General features: G+C 40.9%; 1 protein-coding gene across 2 annotated transcripts in view; it reads left to right on the plus strand.

The window, feature by feature from the left end:
* WNT7A (Wnt family member 7A) overlaps nt 1–25,235 on the plus strand; it is a 50,830-nt gene that overhangs the window by 13,163 nt on the left and 12,432 nt on the right. For both annotated transcript variants that reach the window (XM_048858469.2, XM_048858470.2), the window contains exon 3: nt 5,265–5,536. In XM_048858469.2, the coding sequence (XP_048714426.1) occupies nt 5,265–5,536 (272 nt within the window). The remainder of the gene's footprint in view (nt 1–5,264; nt 5,537–25,235) is intronic.

Raw genomic sequence — 25,235 nt, forward strand, 5'->3', positions numbered from 1 at the left:
TTATGGCATATTTCATACCCTTTATTTCTATGTATTGAATAATCAACAGAACAAGTGATCTCTTCACCAAAAAGCACTTCATATTTGACCATGCACTGATATCTTGGTATTGCTTGTCTATCTATGGATTTGTACTGCCCAAACAAAAGAATTCTTCGTGTTTTACAGCTTACTAAATACTTGATCTGATATTCAGCAACAGAGGGAGTTTCCATTCATAAAGTGTGAGCAGTATGGAACTGGTGGTATTTATGGTTTAGTTTATTCATGATAATCCCAGTGCTTTTATTTATGACATGTAATGAGCTTTCTCAGCATCTCTTGTGGTTGGTATTACTGTGCAGTCCTTGGTGACAGGACTGAAGACAGCTTTGGAATTATCACATGCTACAATGAGAAGGATCTATTCCATTGTCCAAAGACAGAACTCCAGTGAATCAGAAGACAGATAAGGCACTACCAGTTGCTCTGTGATAGTGAAGTCTCAATGGTTTTTAGAGCCATGAATACCAAACTATATTCCATCAAAGCAAACAGTACTATGGTACTGGTAGAGCAAGACGTGCGGGAGAGCAAGAATTTCTTCCAATAGCCCAGTGCATAGGTTAAGTCCAGAAGAAAGTAGAAAAAGCAGAAGATATTCATGTCCAACACTGAAGAAGAAACCCGTGTTCCTAGAGCACTGAAGGACTTGTTCAAGTATAGTTCAGCTTAACGTAAAGATTGTACCTGTAATGTAGCCAAGATCAGAAAAAGCTTGATCATCTCCCATGTAATTACAGGTGCAACCTTTACTTGCACAAATAGATATTTTTCTAAAGGTTTCTAAAATCTGATGTTCTAAAGTTATTATCCTTTGTAGGCCTTGCTCACCATAGACAAAAAGGAGGGAATAAGTTACTAGCTGGTTAGGGGGCTTAAGGACAATTTCCTCACTGTGACTTTGTCTCTATGCTTGAATTTCTCCCCCATCCCTGTCTTTAGCTTTGCATCAACTTTTGCAAAGCAGAAAGAGTGGAGAGTAGGGCAGTGTACCAGTCCATCAATTGCCTTCTTAGCCTAAGTGGATTTTGCCAAGTTGTTTATCAGTATTTATGCAATACAAGCCAAAATATGGCTTCCCCTTCATGGGCACTTCATGGGAACAAGAGGCAGACATAATGCAGCTGCTTGGGAGAGCATGGGAAAGATTGAGGGGTAGCCTAGCATTACTAGAGGGGTGCTGCATATCCTAACGGGGGCACGTCAAAATGAGTTTAACTCTAGCTAGAATACCAGTCAGTACAAGCTACAACTTTTGTACAAAAGTAGAAAACTCTCCACCCTCCCCCAGCAATCCTAGGAGGCTTATGTAGGCACCACACCTCATTCCACCCCCCACTCAGATGCCCCAGGCATTCTGCACCCCAGCACTCCATTGGCTGGAAGAATCATAATTTGGATGTATGACATTTCCTTCACTGACCCAACCTCCTGGACTGTGGTTTGCATGGATCCTACTCATCCCCTCTTAGTTTGTTCATTGTATAGATTTATATTAAATTGAAGCTCCAAGAGGAGTTGTCAGTAAAGATTATTAAGATTTGCTATGGATGTCACCACCTTGCAAATATTTTTTTTTTAATTTCTGGGTCCCTTTCTGATGTTTTTAGCTGTTGGGTTGGAGGATTGTTCATGTGACATATTTCCAGTCTGGCAGATCATTCCTATGAATATATTCTGTCTCTTCAGAGTTCCCCCTTAAGACATGCTCTTTCGCTTTTACACCCCATGTCTGACTTTCTTAGGCATTTACAGAGTGCCAAGCAATGCTGTTTGGGGTTCTCCAACCTTTCAGGTTCTACAGATGAGAGAGGATCACTGACACAAGCTTTCCTAATCACCCTCCTTCCCCCAGGGAAAGTGTTGTGAGTGTTCTGGATATCCCCCAAAGAGGGCTCCATGGTCAATAGTGTGGAAACCACTGCTCTGAGCCCTATTCATCTTTCCCTTCCTTCTTTACAGCATCCCTTTGTCATCCCCTCACAATAAAAACTTGGCAGGAATAATTACTTGCTTCTTTGCCCTTGATTTTCTTTGACTCTAACAATCTTTTTATGCCACTTTACCTCTTTTCCTTGTACAAGTGTTTCTGGTCCCGTCTATAAAGCACTTTTGATGCTATAATCATCAGTAGCTCTGGATTTAAAAATACTTCTACTACTACTAAAATAACTGCACTGGATTGCGGTTAAAGCCTGAGCCCTTACAATGGTACTTCTAGCAATAAGAACGCGAATTTTACACTGCTAAATCTTTGCAGGAAAGTGAAGGTAAGGGAGCTAATTTGGCTGTGAGACGCATATACATACATTCCTGACAGATGGAGGAAGTAGAGTGAAATTATTCCACTTTAGTTCTGGCTCTTTCAAAACTCACCGTGGGTTGTTCCCCATGTTGTCCTTACATGGTGCTGTAGCAACATTTCAAGGTGAAGACTAACTGTAAGCAGGTGTAGTTAGTGTATTTTAAGACATCTTGTGCCCAGCCTCATCCCTTCCCCTCCTTAATAGATTACTCCTGCTGTGACATATACCTGCACATAAAGATGTGTGCGGCAGAAGCTGGCCAGAAATTGAACACACTGCAACAGTGCTTTTGATGTGTTAATGCGCACCTGTTTTCTGGCCAAATCCAGAGTGTGCCAAAACCTGGCTCAAAAAAACTTAAAAAAAAATCTTTATTCAGTAAAAGAAAAAAAGAGACATGTCCCACCCCTCCCTTAGTTAATCTCGCTCACTCTCTTTTTTAAAAAAGTATAATCTATGCAGTGTTCTGAGCAAAACACATATTACAGAGTAGGTTAAATCTTGCACTTTATAACTTACTTGCTTGAATACAAAGGTAAAAGTCCTGTTGCACCTTTTGAGTATTTAAAGCACAATCATGGAACTGGCACAAAAGCAGTAAAATTAGATAAACACAAAATTACATATACTAATGCCAGAATGTCTCACTACACCATTTATATTCCTAAGGACAGAACAAGTGTAACTGCTTCAGCATATGAGTCATCTATGCAAAACACAGCAGCCTGAAATAGATGAGACAAGTGTGTGATACATTATGAATACTGTATGAGGCTTTGAGTCTTCCCATGTGGTGAATTCCTTTGGATACCTGCCTTCTTTACAGTGCAATCTCCTGTCCTTCAGCACTGAAGAGCTGACAACTGTTTTTCCACAAAAGAGGAGATTTTTTTTTAAAATTTGACATTACTTCTGATTTACAGTGGTTTAAGTAGGATTAGAGTCAGGACCATGTCTTTTTCTTATGTGAAGAAAAGCAATTCCTGAAAACAACCTTTGTTAGATGAGAAATGGTGCATCTAAAGCAAAAATACGAACAGATGTAAATGTAGACCTAAAGAATCCACTCCCTTCCACAGAATAATCTAATGAGAAATAATTTTGCTTAGTATCTCTGCAAGGCTCACCCCACAAAGTTGCCAAGTCATCCCTTAAAGGGTTTTAGGCCCATTTACTATAGAGATGCCCCATAAACTGTAGGAAATCCTAGAGATCTCAGTGCATCCAACTTTGACAGCCTCCTTCCTGGCAGCACAACCTCTTTAGTAGCCTCCTTAGTAAACTAGGTAGGATGTCCCAGTTTACCATAACTGTCTGAAGAGGAAGGCTTTTATGAAGACAAATCATACTTCACTGATCTATTAGAATTCTTTGAGGGGGTCAAAGAAACACGAGGACAAGGATGCTCCAATGGATATAGTGTACTTGGACTTTAAGAAAGCCTTTGACAAAGTCCCTCATCAAAGGCTCTTAAGCAAACTAAGCAATCTCTTAGGGAGCCTAGTTCACCAAGGGTATGTCTACACGACAACTAAAGACCTGTGGGATGGCCTTGGTTGGCCTGGGTCAGCTGACTGGGAATCAGGCCATGAGGTTAAAAATGCAGTGTAAATGTTCAGGCTCGGGCTGGAGCTCTGGCTCTGAGATCCCGTGTGGGGAGAGGGTCTCCAAACCTTGGCTCCAATCTTAGCCAGAATGTCTACACTGCTATTTTTAGCCCTACAGCCTGCGCCCTGGAGTCAATTTACCTGGGTTCTGACACTTGGAGCTGTGGGTTTTTTATTGCAGGGTAGATGTACCCTCAGTGTTTTGGAGTTGTAGACCAGGATCTTGAACTGGAGGCTACTGGAGACTTCTCCTTCTCCTTTAAATTTTCATGACAAACCAGTAGTCCAACAATAATAGATCGGCAGAGTCTGCAGAGGCATAAATATCCCATCAATTCAACATTGATATAAATTGTTTCTTTTACGAAGGACAAATCAAGAAATCTTTTAGGAAAGTCTTTGATTGCTAGTTCATTTGTAAACATAGCACACAGTACCATCAGTGGAAAGACTGTTCATGCTGATAATTGGCAAAGAAGTTTCCTTATTAATAGATTGTTGTTTTTTTTCTCTCCATTATGCTTCCTTGCCATGAGGTAAGAAAGTAGATATTTTTCATTAAAAGAATGAACCACTTAGAGACAAACATAAAAATATAGATCACATATGTGAAGAGAGATGCTGCTGAGAATGAAGTGTCTGTAATATTTCCTTCCTAAACTGATGTTTCTCATGAAGTCTGATGAATAACAGAAATTTGCTTGTTCCATGAATCATAAGCTATCACCAGTAGTTGTTTGGAATATGACAGGGCTGAGTTGGCAGATGTTTAACAAGGGGATTACATCTTCCTATCCGTCCTCTCTTTATAAAAGGCCTGATTCTATTCCTATTGAAGCAAATAAGAATTTTGTCACCCACTACAGTGGTGACAAAAATTTGAAATTTTTCCTTTAAAGTGGGAAAGTTTGATAATTTTGGAAAAAAAAATCTAAATTTTTTTTCAAATTGGGAGTTTTATCAATTTTCCACAAACAGTTCTGATGAATTGACATTTTTCAGCAAAAAACATTTAGTTGGAAAACACCCAACTAGCTCTAATGATAACCCAGAAAAATATGTATGTGGTTATCTGGATAACACCTACGCTTAAATATACTGCAGCCTGGAGCTCTATTTTTTCAGAGAGTGCCTAAACATCAACAAAAATCAAAACTTTGAATGGTGGAGTACTGCTTATGTCTGCATGTTTACAACACTTCTAATTATAACCATATGGCATTTGCACCGCACTGACTTGCACATATTTTTCTAAATAACCCTATCACAAATGTTGTCCCATATATTTACAGCACTGTTTTAATTTCAGGTAGCAGAGAAGCAGCTTTCACATATGCCATCATTGCTGCTGGAGTAGCACATGCGATCACTGCTGCCTGTACCCAGGGAAACCTAAGCGACTGTGGTTGTGATAAAGAAAAACAAGGACAGTACCATAAAGACGAAGGATGGAAATGGGGAGGCTGTTCTGCTGACATCAGATATGGAATAGGATTCGCCAAAGTGTTTGTGGATGCAAGGGAGATTAAACAGAACGCAAGGACTCTCATGAACTTGCACAACAACGAGGCGGGGCGTAAGGTAGGTATCTCTCTGCTCTCCACCGTCATATGACAATTCCTTGTCTAGAATCAGAGGTCTGATTACAACACAATGTTCAGAATGAAATGTGCTTTAAGGCTAATGCCATTTTACAGTAGCCGAATAGGCACTTTTGTAAGCTACACAAACTTGTTGGATGATCCATCTGTCAAATATTTGTCTAAATGTTGCTCTTTCCAGTCATAAAACAGAAAATGCAAACAAACAGTTTAGCTGGAAAGTCAAATGGTGCTTAAGATAGAAAGCTTGCCTGCTACTGTGTGGCTGAATCTGCTTCTCTTCAGGTTCAGACATGAACTTCTCATCATTCAGTTGAAAAGGGATCACTTTCAACCCAACTGTCTAAACCTTGCTCTTTGTGTGGGGACTACAGCTAAAGGAAAAAAAACTTGAGTGAAGTGGAACTAAGAGACCACAGACTGACTCATTTTAACACAACATAATATATACACACGTAAGGCAGGGTTATCATTTTAAATGGAGCGCTCCCCCACAATTCCTTAGAACCAGCAGCTTAAAGCACATTCATACAGAAACAATGTTTGAACTCTTGTCTCCCTGGCAGCTTTAAACATGTACATTTTATGTGGAATCTACACAGCAATTCTGGGAATCTTGACATCTCTTGGTTTTGCTTCCTTTGCAATATATTGCAGTGTATTCAGATTTCCTATTGTCATGTGGCAAAGACGGAGGCCTTGGCACTCCTGTGTAGCAGAGCTGTGCTCAGCACAGGACTCGTGAAGCGGGCCACCAGTGTCCTCCTCAGATCCTCGTGAGCTGGGTTGATCCCCAGGGTACATGAGAGCAGCCTCGGAGCACTCTAACTTGTGATAGCTAGAAATTGCCCAATGTGGGTCTTTACACTGGCCAGTGGCACAAAGGGGCCAGGATCTCTGGCCCATAGGACATTAAATTACTATGCGCGAGTGTGGTCCTACTCTGAAAAGCAACTGTGTAAAAACACCTTCTTATTGAACAGATCTGCTCCCTGTGGTTTAGAGTCCTGTCTGCTGACTTTAGTGGTTAGTGATTTTTTTACCGCCTTTTAAATACTGTTAAGTATTACAGAGCAAGAGAGCTAAGGACAGTGAGCTGGAGTCTGTTCCTTCAGGTGCATCATCAACAGAATGGTTCACCAAATAATGGCCTCAGTGACTCCTGTGCAGCCCCATGGCCTTTGCTGGGTTTGCACAGTGTAACTGAATGAAACTCAGCAAACAGTTCTGTTATTGATACACAGTTCCCTTCCAGAGTAGAAGGGCTCTTGAACGTAGTAATTCACTGTCCTACAGCCCCATCTTGGCCCTTGCTCCAGCCCCTTGAGTTAAAATAATTCCCATGCTTTCTTAGCTCTTTATTTCACTTTCTCCACTGCTGGCATTTCAATGGAATTTTTCAGCCAGCCCATAAGTGGTGGCTTTGTCTTTGTCTTGGTGTGATTCAGTGCTGGATTTGAGTAGATTGAAGTGGAAAGTGGCTTGAAGACACTAATATTTCTGTTGCAGTAACAATAATTAGGGCTCTGAGCGATCACAAGACCACAGCATTTGGGACTTGAAAAAGAACAACGGCTTCTGTCACAAACAACAGCATAACCTTCCTCAGACTTATTCCCGCTGAAAGCTAGAGAGGTTATGTTAACAATTTCTTTTTTCAGTGTTCCAAATGCCTGGGTCTGGCACTCCAGTGCAGAGATGATCTCTCAGAACACTAAGTTGTTATCACAACAGAATATTAATGTCTCCTGAACTTATCTCATATAGAGTAACTGTTCAAAGAGCTTGATTCTAACAGTCCCTGTGCTAGGCTCCAGTGCTCTGAGAATCAGCCTCTTGGCTGCTAGGCTCCTTACAGCAGATGAGTTAGCATACCTGTTTGTATTCCACCATCTTGTTTAACACATAGGGTCACATTTATTCTGTTACACCAGTGTAACTCCACTGAAGTCAACGATAACAGAGGAAATTGGACCATTATATGTGGATTCCCACCTTTTGTGTTGTCACTTGCAAGAGCTGGTTCATGGAGAGGCTCATTTCCACCTAACTGGTACAGCTCAGGGCTGGCAGAAAGAGAAGAAGCTTAAAATGGCTTACTGAAATCTGGCTGGCTGTAAGCTTGTTTGGCACTGGGGATTGTTTTAGGAAAGCATCACTAGTGCACAGCTGAAGGATGGGGCAAAGCATCCCAAACTTTACATATTATAGTTACAGGGCCCAGGTTTTCAGAATTATATAGACAAAAATGTATTAGACATCAGGGTCCTAGGATGTGATTTTGGGCCCCACTATAGCCGTACGTATGTTTCTGTGGCAGAGCACAGGGGTTGTAGAAGTCCTGGAGCCAGCCAAGGCAGAGGCACATTTGCCTCTTGTCTTGCTAGACTGTGAGCTTTGTGTTGTGCCTCTGAGACATGCAGCACAAAATGTTCTTCCTGGTCCTTTGCTTTTAGCACCAGTGTGCACACAATCACAATGACTTTATGGCTAATTTGTGTGCACAAATTTGTGTGTCCTAAAAAACTGGAGCCTGGGAAGTTTCACTGTGTTTGTGTTACTATCTGGAAGAGCTTGTGGTGTGTGCTATCTTTGGCAAACTGCCAGGTCTCCAGCAGGCTCAGAAACTATTCTGATATGGAGATATTTATATGCCTGTTACTGAAACCCTCACAGTGCCCAACTACTGATCTTATTTGAAATCTTTAATGATCCAGTGGGGTGCGAGACCAACACAAGCCTGGGAAGGTGTTATTGCATGTCCACAAACCAGTAGAGAATGAAGAACTAATGACTGTGTTTAGTACAGAGATCAGGCTTTGCTCCCATATACCTGTGAGGGATCACAATGTTTTCATCACCTGTTCCATTCTACAGCAAGCACTGATTGAGGGCTTACATCAACGTGGGAGAGACTGCTGACTTTAAATGCTGAAATTGGACACGCAAAAGATTGGCATGTTGTGTGTCAACAGGCAGCACTCGAGGAATATCTGAGATCCGTATATTTTTGGGGCTCTTTTTCCAAGAGATTCCAAATACTAGGAATAACCTGGTCTACTCTAGGAGATTTACCTACTGCTGACAACAGTTGCCAGCAATTGGTTCTCTGGAACAGCCTATAGTTTAACTGCTAGTGCAGACAGGATAAGAGAGTTATCAGCTGGGTTTCAGCAAGCGTGTTTGAGACTGATTAAGTAAGAAGAGTAACAAGGGAAGAACGTTAGTAGGTATCGGTAGGTACTTCAGGTGTAGGTGTTGATTTTTGCCATGCATTTTTTAGTTTATTCTGATTTTAATCTCAGCCTCCTTCTCTTGACAGGTTTCAGCGTAGCAGCCGTGTTAGTCTGTATCTGCAAAAAGAACAGGAGTACTTTTGGCACCTCAGAGACTAACAAATTTATTTGAGCATAAGCTTTTGTGAGCTACAGCTCACATCATCGGATGCATACAGTAGAAAATACAGTGGGGAGATTTTATATACACAGACAACATGAAACAATGGGTGTTACCATACACACTGTAACGAGAGTGATGAGGTAAGGTGAGCTATTATCAGCAGGAGAGAAAAAAAACCTTTTGTAGTGACAGATTGACAGACCCAGAAGAGTACCCAGAAGTCACCTACTACAGGACAGGCCCAACAAAGAAAATAATAGAATGCCACTAGCTGTCACCTTCAGCCCCCAACTAAAACCTCTCCAGCGCATCATCAAGGATCTACATCCTATCCTGGAGGACGACCCATCACTCTCACAGATCTTGGGAGACAGGCTAGTCCTTGCTTACAGACAGCCCCCCAACCTGAAGCAAATACTCACCAGCAACCACATACCACACAACAAAAACACTAACCCAGGAACCTATCCTTGTAACAAAGCCAGTTGCCAACTGTGTCCACATCTATTCAGGGGACACCATCATAGGGCCTAATCACATCAGCCACACTATCAGAGGCTCGTTCACCTGCACATCTACCAATGTGATATATGCCATCATGTGCCAGCAATGCCCCTCTACCATATACATTGGCCAAGCTGGACAGTTTCTATGTAAAAGAATAAATGGACACAAATCAGACATCAAGAATTATAACATTCAAAAACCAATTGGAGAACACTTCAATCTCTCTGGTCACTCGATTACAGACCTAAAAGTGGCAATTCTTTAACAAAAAAACTTCAAAAACAGACTCCAACGAGAGACTGCTGAATTGGAATTAATTTGCAAACTGGTCACAATTAACTTAGGCTTGAATAAAGACTGGGAGTGGATGGGTCATGACATAAAGTAAAAGTATTTCCCCATGTTTATTCCTCCCCCCCGCCCCCCCACTGTTCCTCAGCCGTTCTTGTCAACTGCTGGAAATGGCCCTCCTTGATTATCACTACAAAAAGTTTTTTTTCTCTCCTGCTGGTAATAGCTCACCTTACCTGATCACTCTCGTTACAGTGTGTATGGTAACACCCATTGTTTCATGTTGTCTGTGTTTATAAAATCTCCCCACTGTATTTTCTACTGAATGAATCTGATGAAGTGAGCTGTAGCTCATGAAAGCTTATGCTCAGATCAGTTTGTTAGTCTCTGAGGTGCCACAAGTACACCTGTTCTTCTCCTGACAGTGTCTCACTAGTGTAATAGCTAATGAACTCTGACGCCTAGAAAGCAGTAACATTCAGATCAAGGATAATATAATGAGTGCCCTCATGTAGAATCAATTTGTACAATGTGTTCCTGGTCTCTAACCCCATCTATGCTAGGAAATAGACCCAGTACTGACAATGGGTGTCAGCAACTGGTCTCATGTATGTACGGTATCTACAAAGGTTTATCTGCTTGGGTCAAGGGATAAACAGTTTTCATCTGTATCTCTGCGTTTCCGTCTGACCTGTGCAAGCAGAAGTTCTCCCAGTTTCTTCAGCAGTTGCTCCTGTAGTGCAGCGCTGGAGTTCCCAGAAACTCTTTTTAGGGTACATCTGCACTGCAGCTGGAGGTATAATTCCCAGCTTGGGTAGGCATCCACATGCTCACTTTGATTGAGGTAGCACTAAACATAGCAGCATAGCTGCAGCGGTGCAGGTTAGCCACCCAAGTAAAATCCCCTCCAGGCCCTCCTCATTAAGTACTTGCATAGCTAGCCCATGCCACCGCCCGGGATACACTGCTATTTTTAGTGCACTAGCTCAATCAAAGTTCGCACATGAACATCTACCCAAGATGGAAATTACAAATTACAGTCCTGGAAGTGATTTTTGCATGCACCCTGAAAAATGGCCCAATCAATGTTAGAAGCCGTAGTTCATTTGTCTGGCATGTCTGTCTCTGTTAAGAGGGCTCCTGTAGTTCTCTCCCATATCTGAGACATGTCACATCAGGTGTCCCTTGCTTCAGTGAATTAGTATGTCCTGAAATGCTGATTTACCACAGTGAGAAGCAAGCAACATAGGGAGAATTGTAGGAGAATTCATAACAGCTGTGTCAGAAAATGGAGATAAAGCTCCTATTAATTTGTAGGCATGATTCAACTACTGACCTGCTCTTAGAATTTCCACTAACTGCATGGGAATCCCATACAAGGAACAACTGTGGAACTGAATCCTCAGTTAGCAAATTAGACTTACCACATACAGAGGTACTTGAATTATTGCAGGTAACTCCCACTGCTGAAGGGTAGTTCTGGTCCAGGGGGAAAAGATTACATTTCTACCAGTATAACTGCTAAAATAGCAAAGTACGCATGAAAGGGCCTAGAGATTTTGGTGATTTGACTGAAAGATTTTCATTCTGAGTCAGAGGCAAGGACATTATCAAATTGCTCTCTCTCTCTCCCTCTCTCTCTGACATTGCAGTTCTGTGAATGACATCTTGCATCAGAGTTACATCATATTAAATATAACGCCACATTATGAGTCATTGTTATAAATCATGACACAGGCTACATTAGAAGGCTTTTGCAATCCAAGGGCACATCAAGGTGGATTTTTATTTGATGTTTCTCTTTGCAGACACACATAGGTGTGCTAACTTGTAATTCTATCATGCATTGGTAGTGCTCCAATGCTTTTTGGGCTCTTGAGTTTAAATATGCATTGTAGACGAGGTTCAGAGCGAGCATAACAGAGGATTACCGTAACTATCAAGCAAGGCTGTGAGAAATTACAAGGGGTGCAGCCCCCCAAATTGATCCAGTAACTCTGAGAATTAATCTACTGTAATATTTACTGTCCTATTTTTTGGGAAGAGGAAGTTGAGATGAAACCGTGCCATAGGATTCCCACAAAACTATTGTGTGATGCCTAACGTGATATTCTAGTCCCCTTTCCTGTCCATGTCTCTTTTATTGCCTAGCAAAGAGTTTAACCTCAGAAATAGGTTTGGATTCCTCAGACATGCTGCCTTGTAACTTTCCCCACCCTCTTTTGGTGCTAGTATCACCAGACCCCCACAGTGAGGTCAAAGAAGTTAACTGCAAATCTGCAGTTGACAGCAGTTCTCACTCAATTCAATCTGAACATGTTTGACTTCAGTCCATGCATGCTGACCAACATGGTAACATGAACATGAAATAACAGTGTCAGCTCTTGGGGGTGGGAACTATTTTTTTAACATAGCACCCTGCACACTATTGACACTTAAAACAACAGTAAGCAATAGCTTGAAAAAATGTGTGAAATTAAAGGCCAGGTAAATATTTTAAAATTTCAAATTGATGCATGAGCTTTAAAGGAACTAACAACATTGCCTGGAGCCAGACAAAATGCAGTCAGGCATTGTAAAAGCTACCAAGAGTTCTACCACTGTACCCCACCCCCTGCCTGTGCATGCTTGAGGCTTGATTCACCCTTGCTGGTGTGGAATAGGGACGGAATGCAGTTGATCAAATGGGAGCAGCTGCACCTGAGGGAGGATACCTCCATTGCTGTCCTTCCAAGGGGTCCAGCCAGGGGAGGGCAGTTTTAAAGTACAATCTGGGTGCCATAGGTGCTCCATGTGTGAAGACTGTCAAGGATTTATGCTGGCTGGCTCCAGGCCCTCCAGAAGAACGCATTTGTGGATTGTCTTGCACAGCTACAACCTCTTGTCTAGTCAGATTTTCTGCGATGAGGGACCTACTTCTTGGGCTCCGCCAGCTTGTGTAATGCTGACAGACGCCAGCATTACAAACCTAGGACCTCTGAAGCTCAGTGTATGTAGCTAGCCTTTGATGTATGAGCTAAAAGCCACCTGGCTACATCAAAGGACCTCTAAAGCTCAGTCTGTCTCGGTAGCAGACTCATCAATCTCTAGGTTGTCTGGGTGCCCCTAGAGTGGAACAGAGCACCATACCAAGCAGGCATGGGTGACACTTGCATGGGTGGAACCCCAGGGGAAATCAAGCCTGTGGCAACCCTTGAACAGACTGCCACTCACCATCATTTGTGTTGCAGCTTTGTTATGTATTTATAAAAAGAAAAGGAGGACTTGTGGCACCTTAGGGACTAACCAATTTATTTGAGCATAAGCTTTCGTGAGCTACAGCTCACTTCATCGGATGCATACTGAGCTGTAGCTCACGAACGCTTATGCTCAAATAAATTGGTTAGTCTCTAAGGTGCCACAAGTACTCCTTTTCTTTTTGCGAATACAGACTAACACGGCTGTTACTCCGAAACCTATGTATTTATAGTGTCTCTTGGAGAGCGCAGTCATTGTACTATCCTTTAGCAAGGTGCAAAGCAGGGTGCAAAACCCTCCCTGAGCTAGCCACTGTGGAACAGAGATGGAGCTAAGGCCATGCCTGCCCTCCCCACCTCATCAGAGATGGCTGTGTCACAAGAGTGCTAGCAGGGAGCAGCCACAGCGCCATGACAGCACGAGGAGTGAGCACGGGGAGAATGCCCCTTGTACTGGGAAAAGAGCCTGCCACAATCTGGCTCTTAGAGAGCTTTGAACGGAGACCAACTGACCAATGTACAGTAACCAAACGTATGTACTTTTGTATTCAAATATCCCAACAGTCACACTAACAGGAGTGTCTTAAATGGGTTATACATCAGGATAAATGCTCCACTGTGTCTGGAGCTGCTGAAAATTAAGGTAGACTCCAGAGAGTCCAAGAGACCAATTTATAGTGGAATAATTAAAACCTGGGTGAGGCTGCTCTGTTACCATAATATCACTTGATCACTGATACCAAAAGTATCTGCAGCAGAGCCGTATGTTTCTTGAAGCTCAGAACTTGCTAATGCCCTTTAAAAAGTTACACTAGTTATTTTCTAACTTTGCTTCAAAAACCTACTGATCTTTGCTTTTAGAAACGTCCAGTGTTTCACTTTTTGCATGCCCTTTAAATGTAAAGCTGATAATCCACTTTCCCCATTACAGTTAGGCAGTAAATATGAATGGAATAACCACAATTGCTAGTTATTCCTGAGTGAAAATAGTTTAAAGTTGTAAATAGTCTCTCAGGAGTTGATTCTCCACCTTCTGTTCAGTTGCTCATATCACTGGGTGTCGGGAACGTTTGGAGAGGCAAATATATCCAGGAGAACTGGCTGTGGCACCATACCGTTTCAAAAGGGGATGTAACATGTAGAAACACCAATATGTCTGGCTTCGGAGTGTGGAAAGCCACTTAGTCACAGAAATCCCAAAAGTGCCTGTATGGTGTACTGAACTGGTCCGATCTTTTCTCTTTTCTTTGTCTGTTTGCTTCTACAATGAATGGTAAATCTGTCATGTACAACGCTGAAGTATTAACAGCCAAATCCTGTCCCACTGAAGACAATGGCCAAATTCCCACGGACTACAAAGAAGTAGGATTGGCCTTACGCCTGGGAGTCTGTCACTGTATTGTACTATGAAACAAAGGATCAGAGTTTGGGTCCTAGGCCCCTGAGGAACGGAGGCTGGGAGCCTTGTGGAGACAAACAGACTACGTCACTGGTTTAACTTCATTGCCTTCAGTGGATTTGCTCCTAACATGCAATGATGTGAGCTCAGGATAAAGCCTAGTATGTGTTCATTCCTTTATGAAGAGGGAATGCTTTTTACGTAGGTCATTTTTTCCTTCTGGATGGTAGCTGGAGAGATGTTGTCAGGTTCCACTAGGAGCTGTATTTAGTCCTTCTGGCCAGAGGAGGTTATTGCAATACTGGAGTCCAAAAGTGTGGGGCAGGGTGAGTGAGGACATAGAGGAGTCAGGGATGCATAGAGCTGAAGAAATAAAGGGAATCTCAAAGGAAACTCACCAAAAACACAAATGAAAATATCTTACACGATAAACTGTCAAAAGCAGCGTGCGGCATTTCACTCAAACCTGTGATCTCAATATATGGAAGCTCTACTGCTAAAACTGCATGTACCATTTTGAAAATACTCCTCTAGGCACCAAAATATCCCCACACATTGGCTTGCTCAATGATTTAACAGTGTTTCAAGTCAGCTTGGTTGAAGCCAGGAGAAGAACAAACCAAAAAAATTGGGGACTTACGGGGCTCATCCAAATGTTTATGGGTATAAACAAAGGTAACAAGGCTGCTCCCAGCAAGCTGCTTCCAACTTCCCAGTTGGTGTGGTTCCTAGGTCCAGCCAAATGCAGAAGAAGAGGATGAGTCAGCCCAATTTAGAGTCCTTTCCTGACAGAGCAGCTTGTTTTAGTGAGACCTGGACATATCCCACCCCTGCAATCCCTGCACTATTATAGACATTCTGCTCAGGGAGAGTGTATTTACCTTCTCCTTGATGACCACCGAATGGGGCCTGTACAACCCATCACTATAACGATGCCCTGATGTCATAGTTCCAGGCAATCTCCTGAAGAGGCATTAGACACAGCAAGTTGTTTCTGGCAAGCCCACCTACAACTCCTTTGACATGCAGTTTGTAAGGTAGGATTTTCAGGAGGGCCCAGCATTGAATGAACGCTGCTCCCAGTAAAGTCAATGGTGAAACTTCCATTCATTTCAATGGGAACAAAGTAAGGGAAATGAGGAACAATTTGGAACCTCCACCCTCCATTTTCCTCTCTTAACGCTCCCCCCCCCCCGCAGCCGGCATGAATGTTTGCACTACACCTGACAGGCCTATGCAGGGTAATTTCCTAGGTGTGAAAAAAAAATTACAGTTCCTGGGCTCTCTCATAGTATTTTGTTTGTATTTGAAGGGATCAAAGATCTATTTTATGGCTTTCCTACTGCTTTTAGATAATAGTCTTAAAACAAGACTAAACTTGACAGACAAGCTCTGCATCTTCTCAACAGCCCAGAGTAAAGATAAAGGGAACATTAATGTTATTCTAAATTATGAGAAGGAATCAGACTGCACAAGAGCTGTAATCCACAAGAATGAATTTTCATTCCACTTGTCCTCCACTTTCAACTCATCAGAAGTTGTGATACATGGTCCTACTTGTATTTTGGCTTTCAACTCCCTCTTATATCTTATGTGGTTGAAAATTGAATTCCTGATTTACATTGAAGATTAGGGAATGATAAATGCTATCACTTACCTGCAGTCACAATTTTAGAGGATTCTGGCATTATGAGCAAAACAGGCATTTCATGTGGGTGATTACTAGTGCTGACAATGATAGGTAAGAAAGGGCCATGTCCTGTTAATAAATAATAAAACCCCTCTCAAGTTCCACATTTAATATCATGAATTTTTCATAACAGAAACAATCAGAGGATCACTATAATGATTAATTTGCTTAAATAATACAAAGTCACTGGCTGTGTCACAAACTTTTCAAGGAACATGGGAGATGTTTCCAAAGTTAATCCATGTTTGCTCTTTGGATAGTTGGCAGCATATGTCATTTAGAGACCACTGAGATCCACGACTGTCACGGGGTCCACTCACCACAGCGGCACCTCCTGCTGGCCATCCTGGGGATTAGCTCTGTCAGTTGTGCGCCCTCTTCAGGGGGTGCCTCTCCTGTTGTCCTCTCACCCTGCGGACCCGCCTCACTCCAGGAACTGCAGCATCCTCTTCATTATTCTCCCTTCTGGAGTTACCTAAAGTCCTTCTATAGAAATAGTCCCAGGCAGTCTTCTCCTGTGCTGCCCTGATGATGCCATTTACTCAGTGGCCGGTAGGGGAACCTGGGCCTGCCCTGTACTCTGGGTTCCAATCCAGGGATCCTCAGCTTAGCAGTTCTGAGCTCTACCCTCTCAGCCCTCACTGCTCCTTTCCTGGACTGCTTCCTACTCTTCCTTGTTCCCCCCTTCTCTGAGAGTACCAGCTCCAAACCAACTTCTTCCTCTCTCTTCCAAGGGAGTGACTGCCCTTTTCCCCAGGCACCCTGTCTGTTCTCAGCTCCTGGGGTTTAGGCCCCATTTATTTCTGTTCACCATCAATTCCCTGCTCCCTGGCTCTCCCTCCAGGTGCAGCATGTGGAGTTAATTGGTCTACCTGGCCACTTTAACCCCTTCAAATCCCTGGACACCCCATCACAAGTACCCTAGGAGAAATGAAGGATTATTTTAGACATTATATAGTCCACTGCTCTATAGGTCTGATCCAGTTCCCACTGAAGTCTATGGAAAGATGCCCTATGACTTCAGTGTGCTTTAGATTAGGCCCTCTAAGAGTTGTTGGTGTCCCATTAATATTCCAAAACCAAAACACTTTGTTTTACACTTGTTTAGAGACAACAGTGTACTTACTTATCACATCGCTTACAAAACCTAAACACTGAAAGCAAAGAAATGGAATGTTTAAGAGCATTGTAAATCTTACCCTACTCACATACTAAAAACCACAAACATATTACTGTGGTCAAGATAAAGAAATGCACATTACATTACATCACAACACGGCAATCTTAACTCTGTCCCATGGATGGTAGAGGCTTTTTCTGTATAATTTCTGTTATCTTGATCTTGGTTATGTTGAAATATGTTTTCCTTTGTACTTGTTTTTGGAATTTCCCTGTGTAGTTGGGTGTGTGGGTCAGTGACTTTGTTTGTGTTTTTGATGTTCATTTGCCTACATAAAGGGAAAAGAACATCATAGGCTAACATTTTCAAACTTGGCACTTAAAGTTAGGACTCTTAAAGTGGTGGTAAGATTTTCAGAGGTAGGTGCTTAACATGACTGGACTGACATTAAATTTCATTGGGAGTTATAGGTATCCAGTACCTCTGAAATTCAAGTCTCTTATTTAGGTGTCTAAATATGGATTTGTGCATCTACCCTAGGCATGACAATATGGATATTTTGGCCATTAAAAATTAAATAAATGGAATAGAGGAGCCCCCAGATTTTAAAGGATTTATTGGTGCTTGGCAAGTTAACTTCTTTGCAAGTTTTTGACAATCTAATAACTGTTTGGCTAGGTCCTTCTGGAATGCCATTTTCCACACACCTAAAGAGATGGGTGTTTATACCACACATAACCTACAACACGTATTAGACTAAGGCTCCTATGCAGTCTTGCTTCATTCAGTGCATTCCTGAGAAGATATATTCATTCACTATGCAGTTACATGAGTTATACATGTTTAATGCTCCTCCCATCATGAGGTGTCAGCAGGAATGGAACCTGGGGCCTTCAGCACAAGCCTCTACAACCTGAGCCAAAGAAGTGTTGCTGTACCTGACTCTTACCCTATGTGTGGGCCAGATATTGTGGTCTGTGTGTGAGACACAATACCCATAGCTCAGGTATTACATATGCATGCCTCTTCCTCCAAACATTGGTAAACAGTGCTAGAAAGGTCTAACAAGTTCCATAACTGACAATACAAAAACCCATGCTCTTAAAGAGCCTTGCAAAGGTGAGTAAGCATTATAAGCCCACTTTTACAGTTGGCCTAAATAAAGATGTTTGAAGCAATGCATGTGAGAGGCACTTGGCTTCAATGGAGTTGCAATAGTTTAAACCAGCAGACAGTTTAGCCCAATGAATGTAAGTTTCTCAAAGTAGCCTGTAGTGGCCCGGTGGGTGAGGGAATATCTTTTATTGGTTATGTTGGTGAGAGTGATGAGCTTTCAAGCTTACACAGATGACCTGAAGAAAGGCTCACCTACCTTATCTCTCTAATGTCCTGGGACGAACACGGCTACAGCAACACTACATACTATAAAGGCTGCTTAAGAAGTTTGTAGCACAGAGGCGACTAGAACCCTGCGCTCTGCAAAGCCATGAGCTCTGAGAATGCGAACTGCAATCCAGACATACAAAGGACTTGGCACTAGCCTAGGCCATTCAGATGGGCTAGAAAGGTTTGATTTAATGAAAAGAAGTGCGCAGAAATCTGGAAGCAAGCAGTTTAAAACCCACTCAGTAAAAAACCAGCATATCATCTTGGGAAAACAATGGCAAAAGTTAAGATGCCTGTCGTGGAAACATGAGAGAGTGACATGCTCTTTAAAAGGCTAACCTGCAGAGTATGCGCTGTGAGAGCTTGTGAAGGAGCAGAGTCTTTGCACAGCCAGGAAAAGATAAGACCCATATTGCCAGACATAGAGCTGAAGATGAAATGCCCATTATAATTCCGAGCATTCTACTAATCAGCACAGAGTAACAGGTACAAGTACTGTTAGATGACTGTGTAGCTAATATTTCCTGGCACTCTACTAGTGAGTACAGAGTAATAGGTACATGTACTGTTACATGACTATATAGCTAAAGTGGGAATTAATGCCAGAACTAGCATTTGTGTTTTCAAAAATGATGTACTGAAAACTTGTGCACAAAAGATTTGAGGTTTTAGAAAAATGATCTGAGTAGAAACATATTCTGGACTTCACTTTAACAACATATTCAGATTTGTTTCAGAGGAACAGCCGTGTTAGTCTGTATTCGCAAAAAGAAAAGGAGTACTTGTGGCACCTTAGAGACTAACCAATTTATTTGAGCATCAAATAAATTGGTTAGTCTCTAAGGTGCCACAAGTACTCCTTTTCTTTTTATATTCAGATTTATCATCATTGGGTCATAAATGGTTAACAGCACTTAACACCTAAACTGATCCAAGGTATCTAAAATACCTAATATTCTAGAAAGGTTAGATGAAAAATATATTGAAGTGCTTGCTCCTATAATGGCTTTAGTAAAATGCTAAGTCACATATGGCTGCAGAGGAGATGCCAGATTCATCAAGACCAGATATTGAAGTGCTTGCTCCTGTAATGGCTTTAGTAAAATGCTAAGTCACATATGGCTGCAGAGGAGATGCCAGATTCATCAAGACCAGATATTGAAGTGCTTGCTCCTGTAATGGCTTTAGTAAAATGCTAAGTCACATATGGCTGCAGAGGAGATGCCAGATTCAAGACCAGAGCAGTGCCATAAGTCAAAAGCAGGGACTGTTGCAAAATCTTTAGGAGAACTGGTTAGCCAAGGTGTCCTGACATTTTTGGAACCTGCAAAGCACACAATGGACCAAACTCCTTTAGAATTTGGTCCATTGTGGGCATACAGAAAGAAGATGGCAGTGTCCACATTTGCAGAAACTATGAAGTAGATTTGGATCCATTTCCAGTGCTAAAAACAGAGCATCTTTTTCCACTGCTAGAAGGTGGCAATATTAATGAAATTAGATTTGCCTTAAGCATACTAGTAGGTGAAACACAATCAAGAGCCTTTAAATATCTGACCATCAATATTCTTATGGGGCTATTTCCATATGGCTTTTCCCTGGAGTGGCTAGCACATTGGCTATATTACGACATATAAATGGTCCAGTATGAAAGTGTTTAAGTGAAGTGATCAACCATTTGGATGGCATACTAATGAAGGTGACAATGATGAAATTTATTTGAGGAGCTTGGAATGCATGTTAAAAGAACCCAAAAGGTTTGGTTTACAGGGTTGTTTTTTTGTTTTGTTTTTTTAAAGGAGAAACTTGCCTTTTTTTCTAGTCAGGAGACGTAAGATAAATGATGCAAGTAGAAGGGTTAAAACCTCTTCCAGAAAAAAAAAGTGTAACAGTTTCCAAAATAACTATGCCTAGGCATGCCACAGTAGTCAGATCCCTAGTTAACTGGGTGACACTTTATATTTAAGGTTCCTTTTGTAGATGGTTTATACAGGGCTAATAAGTGATTAATAAATGATTAATAAAATAGATGTTGTAAGCATATTACAGGCATGAGTGATATGTATTATAGATGGGTATACGCACACCAGTACAAGATGTGATAGGTAGTTATAAGCCATGATTGCAAGCAATCTATTGTCCTGTTAAACTCTAACTGATTAACCCTTTACTAAAAGATTATTTATTAACCCCTTATAAGCAATTTCTAAATTGAACCTTAATATAAAGAGGGGCCATTCATTTTATTTGGGAACTTTGCTATCTAACATGTCTACAGTAGTAAATAGAAAGACGATTGTTAATAAAGAATACGAGTACTTGTGGCACCTTAGAGACTAACCAATTTATTTGAGCATAAGCTTTTATTTGAGCATGAGCTGTAGCTCACGAAAGCTCATGCTCAAATAAATTGGTTAGTCTCTAAGGTGCCACAAGTACTCCTTTTCTTTTTGTGAATACAGACTAACACGGCTGTTACTCTGAAACCTGTTAATAAAGAATAGTAACTGGGTTCGGAATGAAGAAGGTAATAGGGCATTTGAGCACACCAAGAATTTATTAATATGTAGCGAGGTGTCAGTACATCTGAATCCCAAATTAGAACTTTTAGCATGTGGTGTCCCACCTGTAGGTATAGATGCCATCATACCACATAAAATGCCTGTTGGGACCAAGACAAATTAATTACAGATTCTGTAAGCAAAACCAAAACACTAAACAAACCTTTGTTTAGAAAAAGAATCTCTGGGTATTATATTTGGAATCAGGAAATTCCAGGTACTTATGCATGGGAGGAAATTTTCATTGACAGCAGGCCAGAAGCTCCTTGTTAAAATTCTTGGCCTGAAGAAGAGTATGCTAATCTTTGTAACCTAGCAGCTGCTGAGATAGGCTCTGATGGTAGGATCTTATCTCTGATAAGTATAATCTATCTGAAAACATGGAAGTGCTGATGTATTATCCCAGTTGCAATTAGAGGTTGCAAATCCTTTAAAGCCAAGTCCAATTTTTAGAATTTTTGTTTTTGGAAGAAGTTCCTATTTCTGCAAGAAGAATGCAGCAGTGACAAAGAGCCAGTTCTTAAACTAAATTAATTAAAACTGCATATTTCAGAGGGCGATGTGAATGTTTTGTATGGTGAACATACACAGTGTGGAAAGATGAACTCACAACAGAGTGACTCTATACTGTTGGGTTTCTGTGCGATGACAATGAAATCCTTGCAAGTCACAGTGTTGGAAAAATTGCATGAAGGCCACACTTTAGCTGAAAAAGCTAAAGCTGTCACTGTCACTATTTTTTTAAAAGCCAGATTTGTATCAAGATATTGAGTTGGTGAGTGTACAATGTGATGTGTCACCACAGGCCCATAACGTGCCTACTCCTAGATCCCGATATCTTTGGAAATACGATTTGAACCCATGACAAAGAATTCATGTCAATTGTGTAAACCAAAAAGACTTGAGCCTAACTGGGTATTCTTTCCTAAAGAATACTCTTGGAGATTGCAGGGGAGGAGACAGGAGAAAATTGAATAAAAGTGTAATTTAAAAAGTAATTAGTTCAGGGACATATCTTCTGACTGTAAAAGTAACGTTAAGAGATAAATACATCAGTAATTTACTGTGAAGTATAAAATGTTATTAGACTCCGAAGCTTAAAAACACTAACTCTGTGAACGAAACGTGAAGAAATACTGTGCCTTTTCCGGATTCAGAGGATTTATTTCCCTTTATGGGCAAAGCAGAGGCTTGACAGTCTGTCAGTTTTGCCTTTATCAAGACACTGTCAGAGACAGTGCTTCCTAACTGAGAGATTTGGATAGAAGTAGCCGGGAAATCACCTGAAAAGTCTGAATTATAATGAGAAAAAATACACTGGCTGCATTTTTGGGATATATATGCTTTGCACAGTTTTATTTATCCAATAACTGGAGGGTTAATTATCTCAATTCATGCACACAGGTACATGAGCCTCTGTGAGTTATATTGGTTAGAAATGTTTGGAACCAATAAGAGGTGATATTACTTTGTAACTAGTATTCTTGCCACTACAGGGTTTAACTAAAATAGCACAAAAGAGATGTTTTCTGATGAGCTGTCTGGAAATTGGTGAGGCTGTTGTTTTTGTTTCTATCACTCTTTGGAAGCCATTTTCTGGATAGCTTAAGCATTTGTTAAAGAGATCTAGTTGGGTCACTCATGATTCTTCGATGTAGAACACCAGCATCTCTTAACTCAAAGTACTTGACTCCCAATGGAGAAAGTTGCAAGGAAGATGGAATTCAATGGAAATCAGTCAACAATCAAACACATCACTTTGTGGACATTCGCTGTGACAAGAATGGATTCCAGTTGTGTCATTTCTTGCTTCCATTACAGTCTTTGCACAATAATGAGGAATGAATCATTCCCTGCAACTAAGATTGCAGTGACAACTGTCAATGACAAGACACAGGAATATTCCATTCCTAGTAGAGTAAGGTTGTAATTAAACCTGAATAAGACAGAACTTTCATTCATTCTATTCTCAAACTCATCACTGTAAATAAGTTTATATTATTACAGCACATTTTATCCAGAAGTACCTTCAAAGCACTTCATAAATAACTTACAGAAATGTGTACTATACATTCAGCAACTTTGAGTGAAAAAGCACAACTATCCTGCCTTATAATGGTAACTTCACACACTACTAATGGAAGAAGCAAGTCTGAAAGCAAAACGTAGGCTAAAGATTCCTCTTTTGTGGCCCACTGGATTTTTGCCTGTACTTGGACTGCAGTACTGAGCTCCTAGGTCGAAGTGTGCACAAAGAAAGTGACTTTTTAAACCATGACCATGTCTTTGCTTTTCTTACGTCTTGCAGAGTACAACACCAGTCATTTATTTTATAGATGATCTATCTGTGAACATGCAGCAAGGAAGATAGATCAAAAGGTAATAAGTTGTTATGGTGATGTCAGGTATAATTCCAGAATATCACTACCGTCGTCTTCCTTGCAAGTTAATGAAAGTTGCCTCCAGGTTAGGGGAGTTCACCTAATCTGCTTTTTTCTTTTCCACATCCATCATCTTTTCCTTCATTTTTGGCTTGAACATGCCATCCATTATCTCTTTGGAGATGAAGGTAATGCACAGTAAGGCACAATCTTATATCAAAAGGGAGATGGACTAGATAATATAATGTTCACCCCACAACCCAAACACCTATAATTTCATGACACCAGCACTTTTTCCAATCAGTTTCAATGTCACTTCATGAAAAAGCCAGTACTTTAGGGCAACAGGGCCATTTAATCTCATATATTGCAATCTGTCATCTCCACAAAGCGTCAGAATTTTACTTGGATGAGAGCAAGCGACAATCCCAAATAAAACTTTCCTTGTGTCATTGTCCCGTTTCACCCAGGACATCATACTTCTGGTTATATTTTATAATACATGTAACTATGTATTGAATCGTTCTATGGTTTGGTTACCTTCCAGTGATTGCTGTTGACAATACTTTTAGCCCATGGCAGAACAGGTAGTTTCCTCCCAATGCAGCACAGAAATCAGATGAAATAAATAATCAGATAGTTGCTTTTTCCTATTAAAATTAAGAAAAAGCTGGAAAATTTAGATTTTTTTTTCAAAAGCTGTTTTTCCAAGTACCTTTTTATTACTCTATTTTTTATATTTCCTATGTGATGACACTTATTTGGCCCTGCACTATCTAACCTAATCTAGGTGATAATGGATCTTCCTATGGTTATTTTTTAAAAACAAATGGTTGCCGTTTAGCAACAACAGTGATAGTTATGTTTTCAAACATAATTCCATTTTCTCTGTGAAAATATTTGGATTAACATTTGCAGTCTGTAGATTCTGACGTTTAAACGAAACTGGTGCCAGCCTTGGAGGTAGCTGGTCTTTGATATTCACCAAGAACAACAGTAGCCACTGGTCTGATATAAACAAAATTCGAATTTTCTTTTCTAAAACTACTTGTAAGTGCAGAGATGTTTTATTTGCAACTTTATTTTAAAAGCTTGATTGCCAATGAAGTAATGGGGATAAGTAATTTGCAATGCATTTCCTGATACAGGAACTCATGTAGTCATACTGGTAAAAAGGCTTGAATGCATAATCATGAAATACTTTTGTTATTAGTCCAGAGCCAACTGTCAGAAGAAAGGGTGGTTTAAAATGTTTGCCATTAGATTGCAAGCTTAGTCACTGACATTCACCTTAGGAGTATGTTTGAAATCCAACCTTGAGCCAAGTGATTAAATCATTCATTTCAAAGGTCCTAATTAAACAAGCTGAATTTGTTAGTTTCAATCTATATTTTGATGGACAGTGGGTGGCAGCTGAGGTCTGTTCATATGATATCTAAAAGGAAGCAATCCAGGAGACCACTGTGTTATCAAACATGATAGAACTGGGAGAAAGGAGGGAAGGGGAAGTAAGAATCTTAATATATGGTTCTACTCTGAAAAGGGACTCAAATATGGAGCATTCTATGTTTATTGTGCCTCGGATTCGATATCAGATTTGCTCAGTTATCTACAGGTGTTGCTGAGATAGAAGTAACTGTGGGCATAATATGGCAAGCAGCATCTTGGTGAAGACACCTGAGAACTTAGGAATCTAGTTTGACCTCTGG

The sequence above is a fragment of the Caretta caretta genome, chromosome 7, assembly GCF_965140235.1.
Source record: "Caretta caretta isolate rCarCar2 chromosome 7, rCarCar1.hap1, whole genome shotgun sequence".
In the NCBI taxonomy this organism is placed as follows: Eukaryota; Metazoa; Chordata; order Testudines; family Cheloniidae; genus Caretta; species Caretta caretta.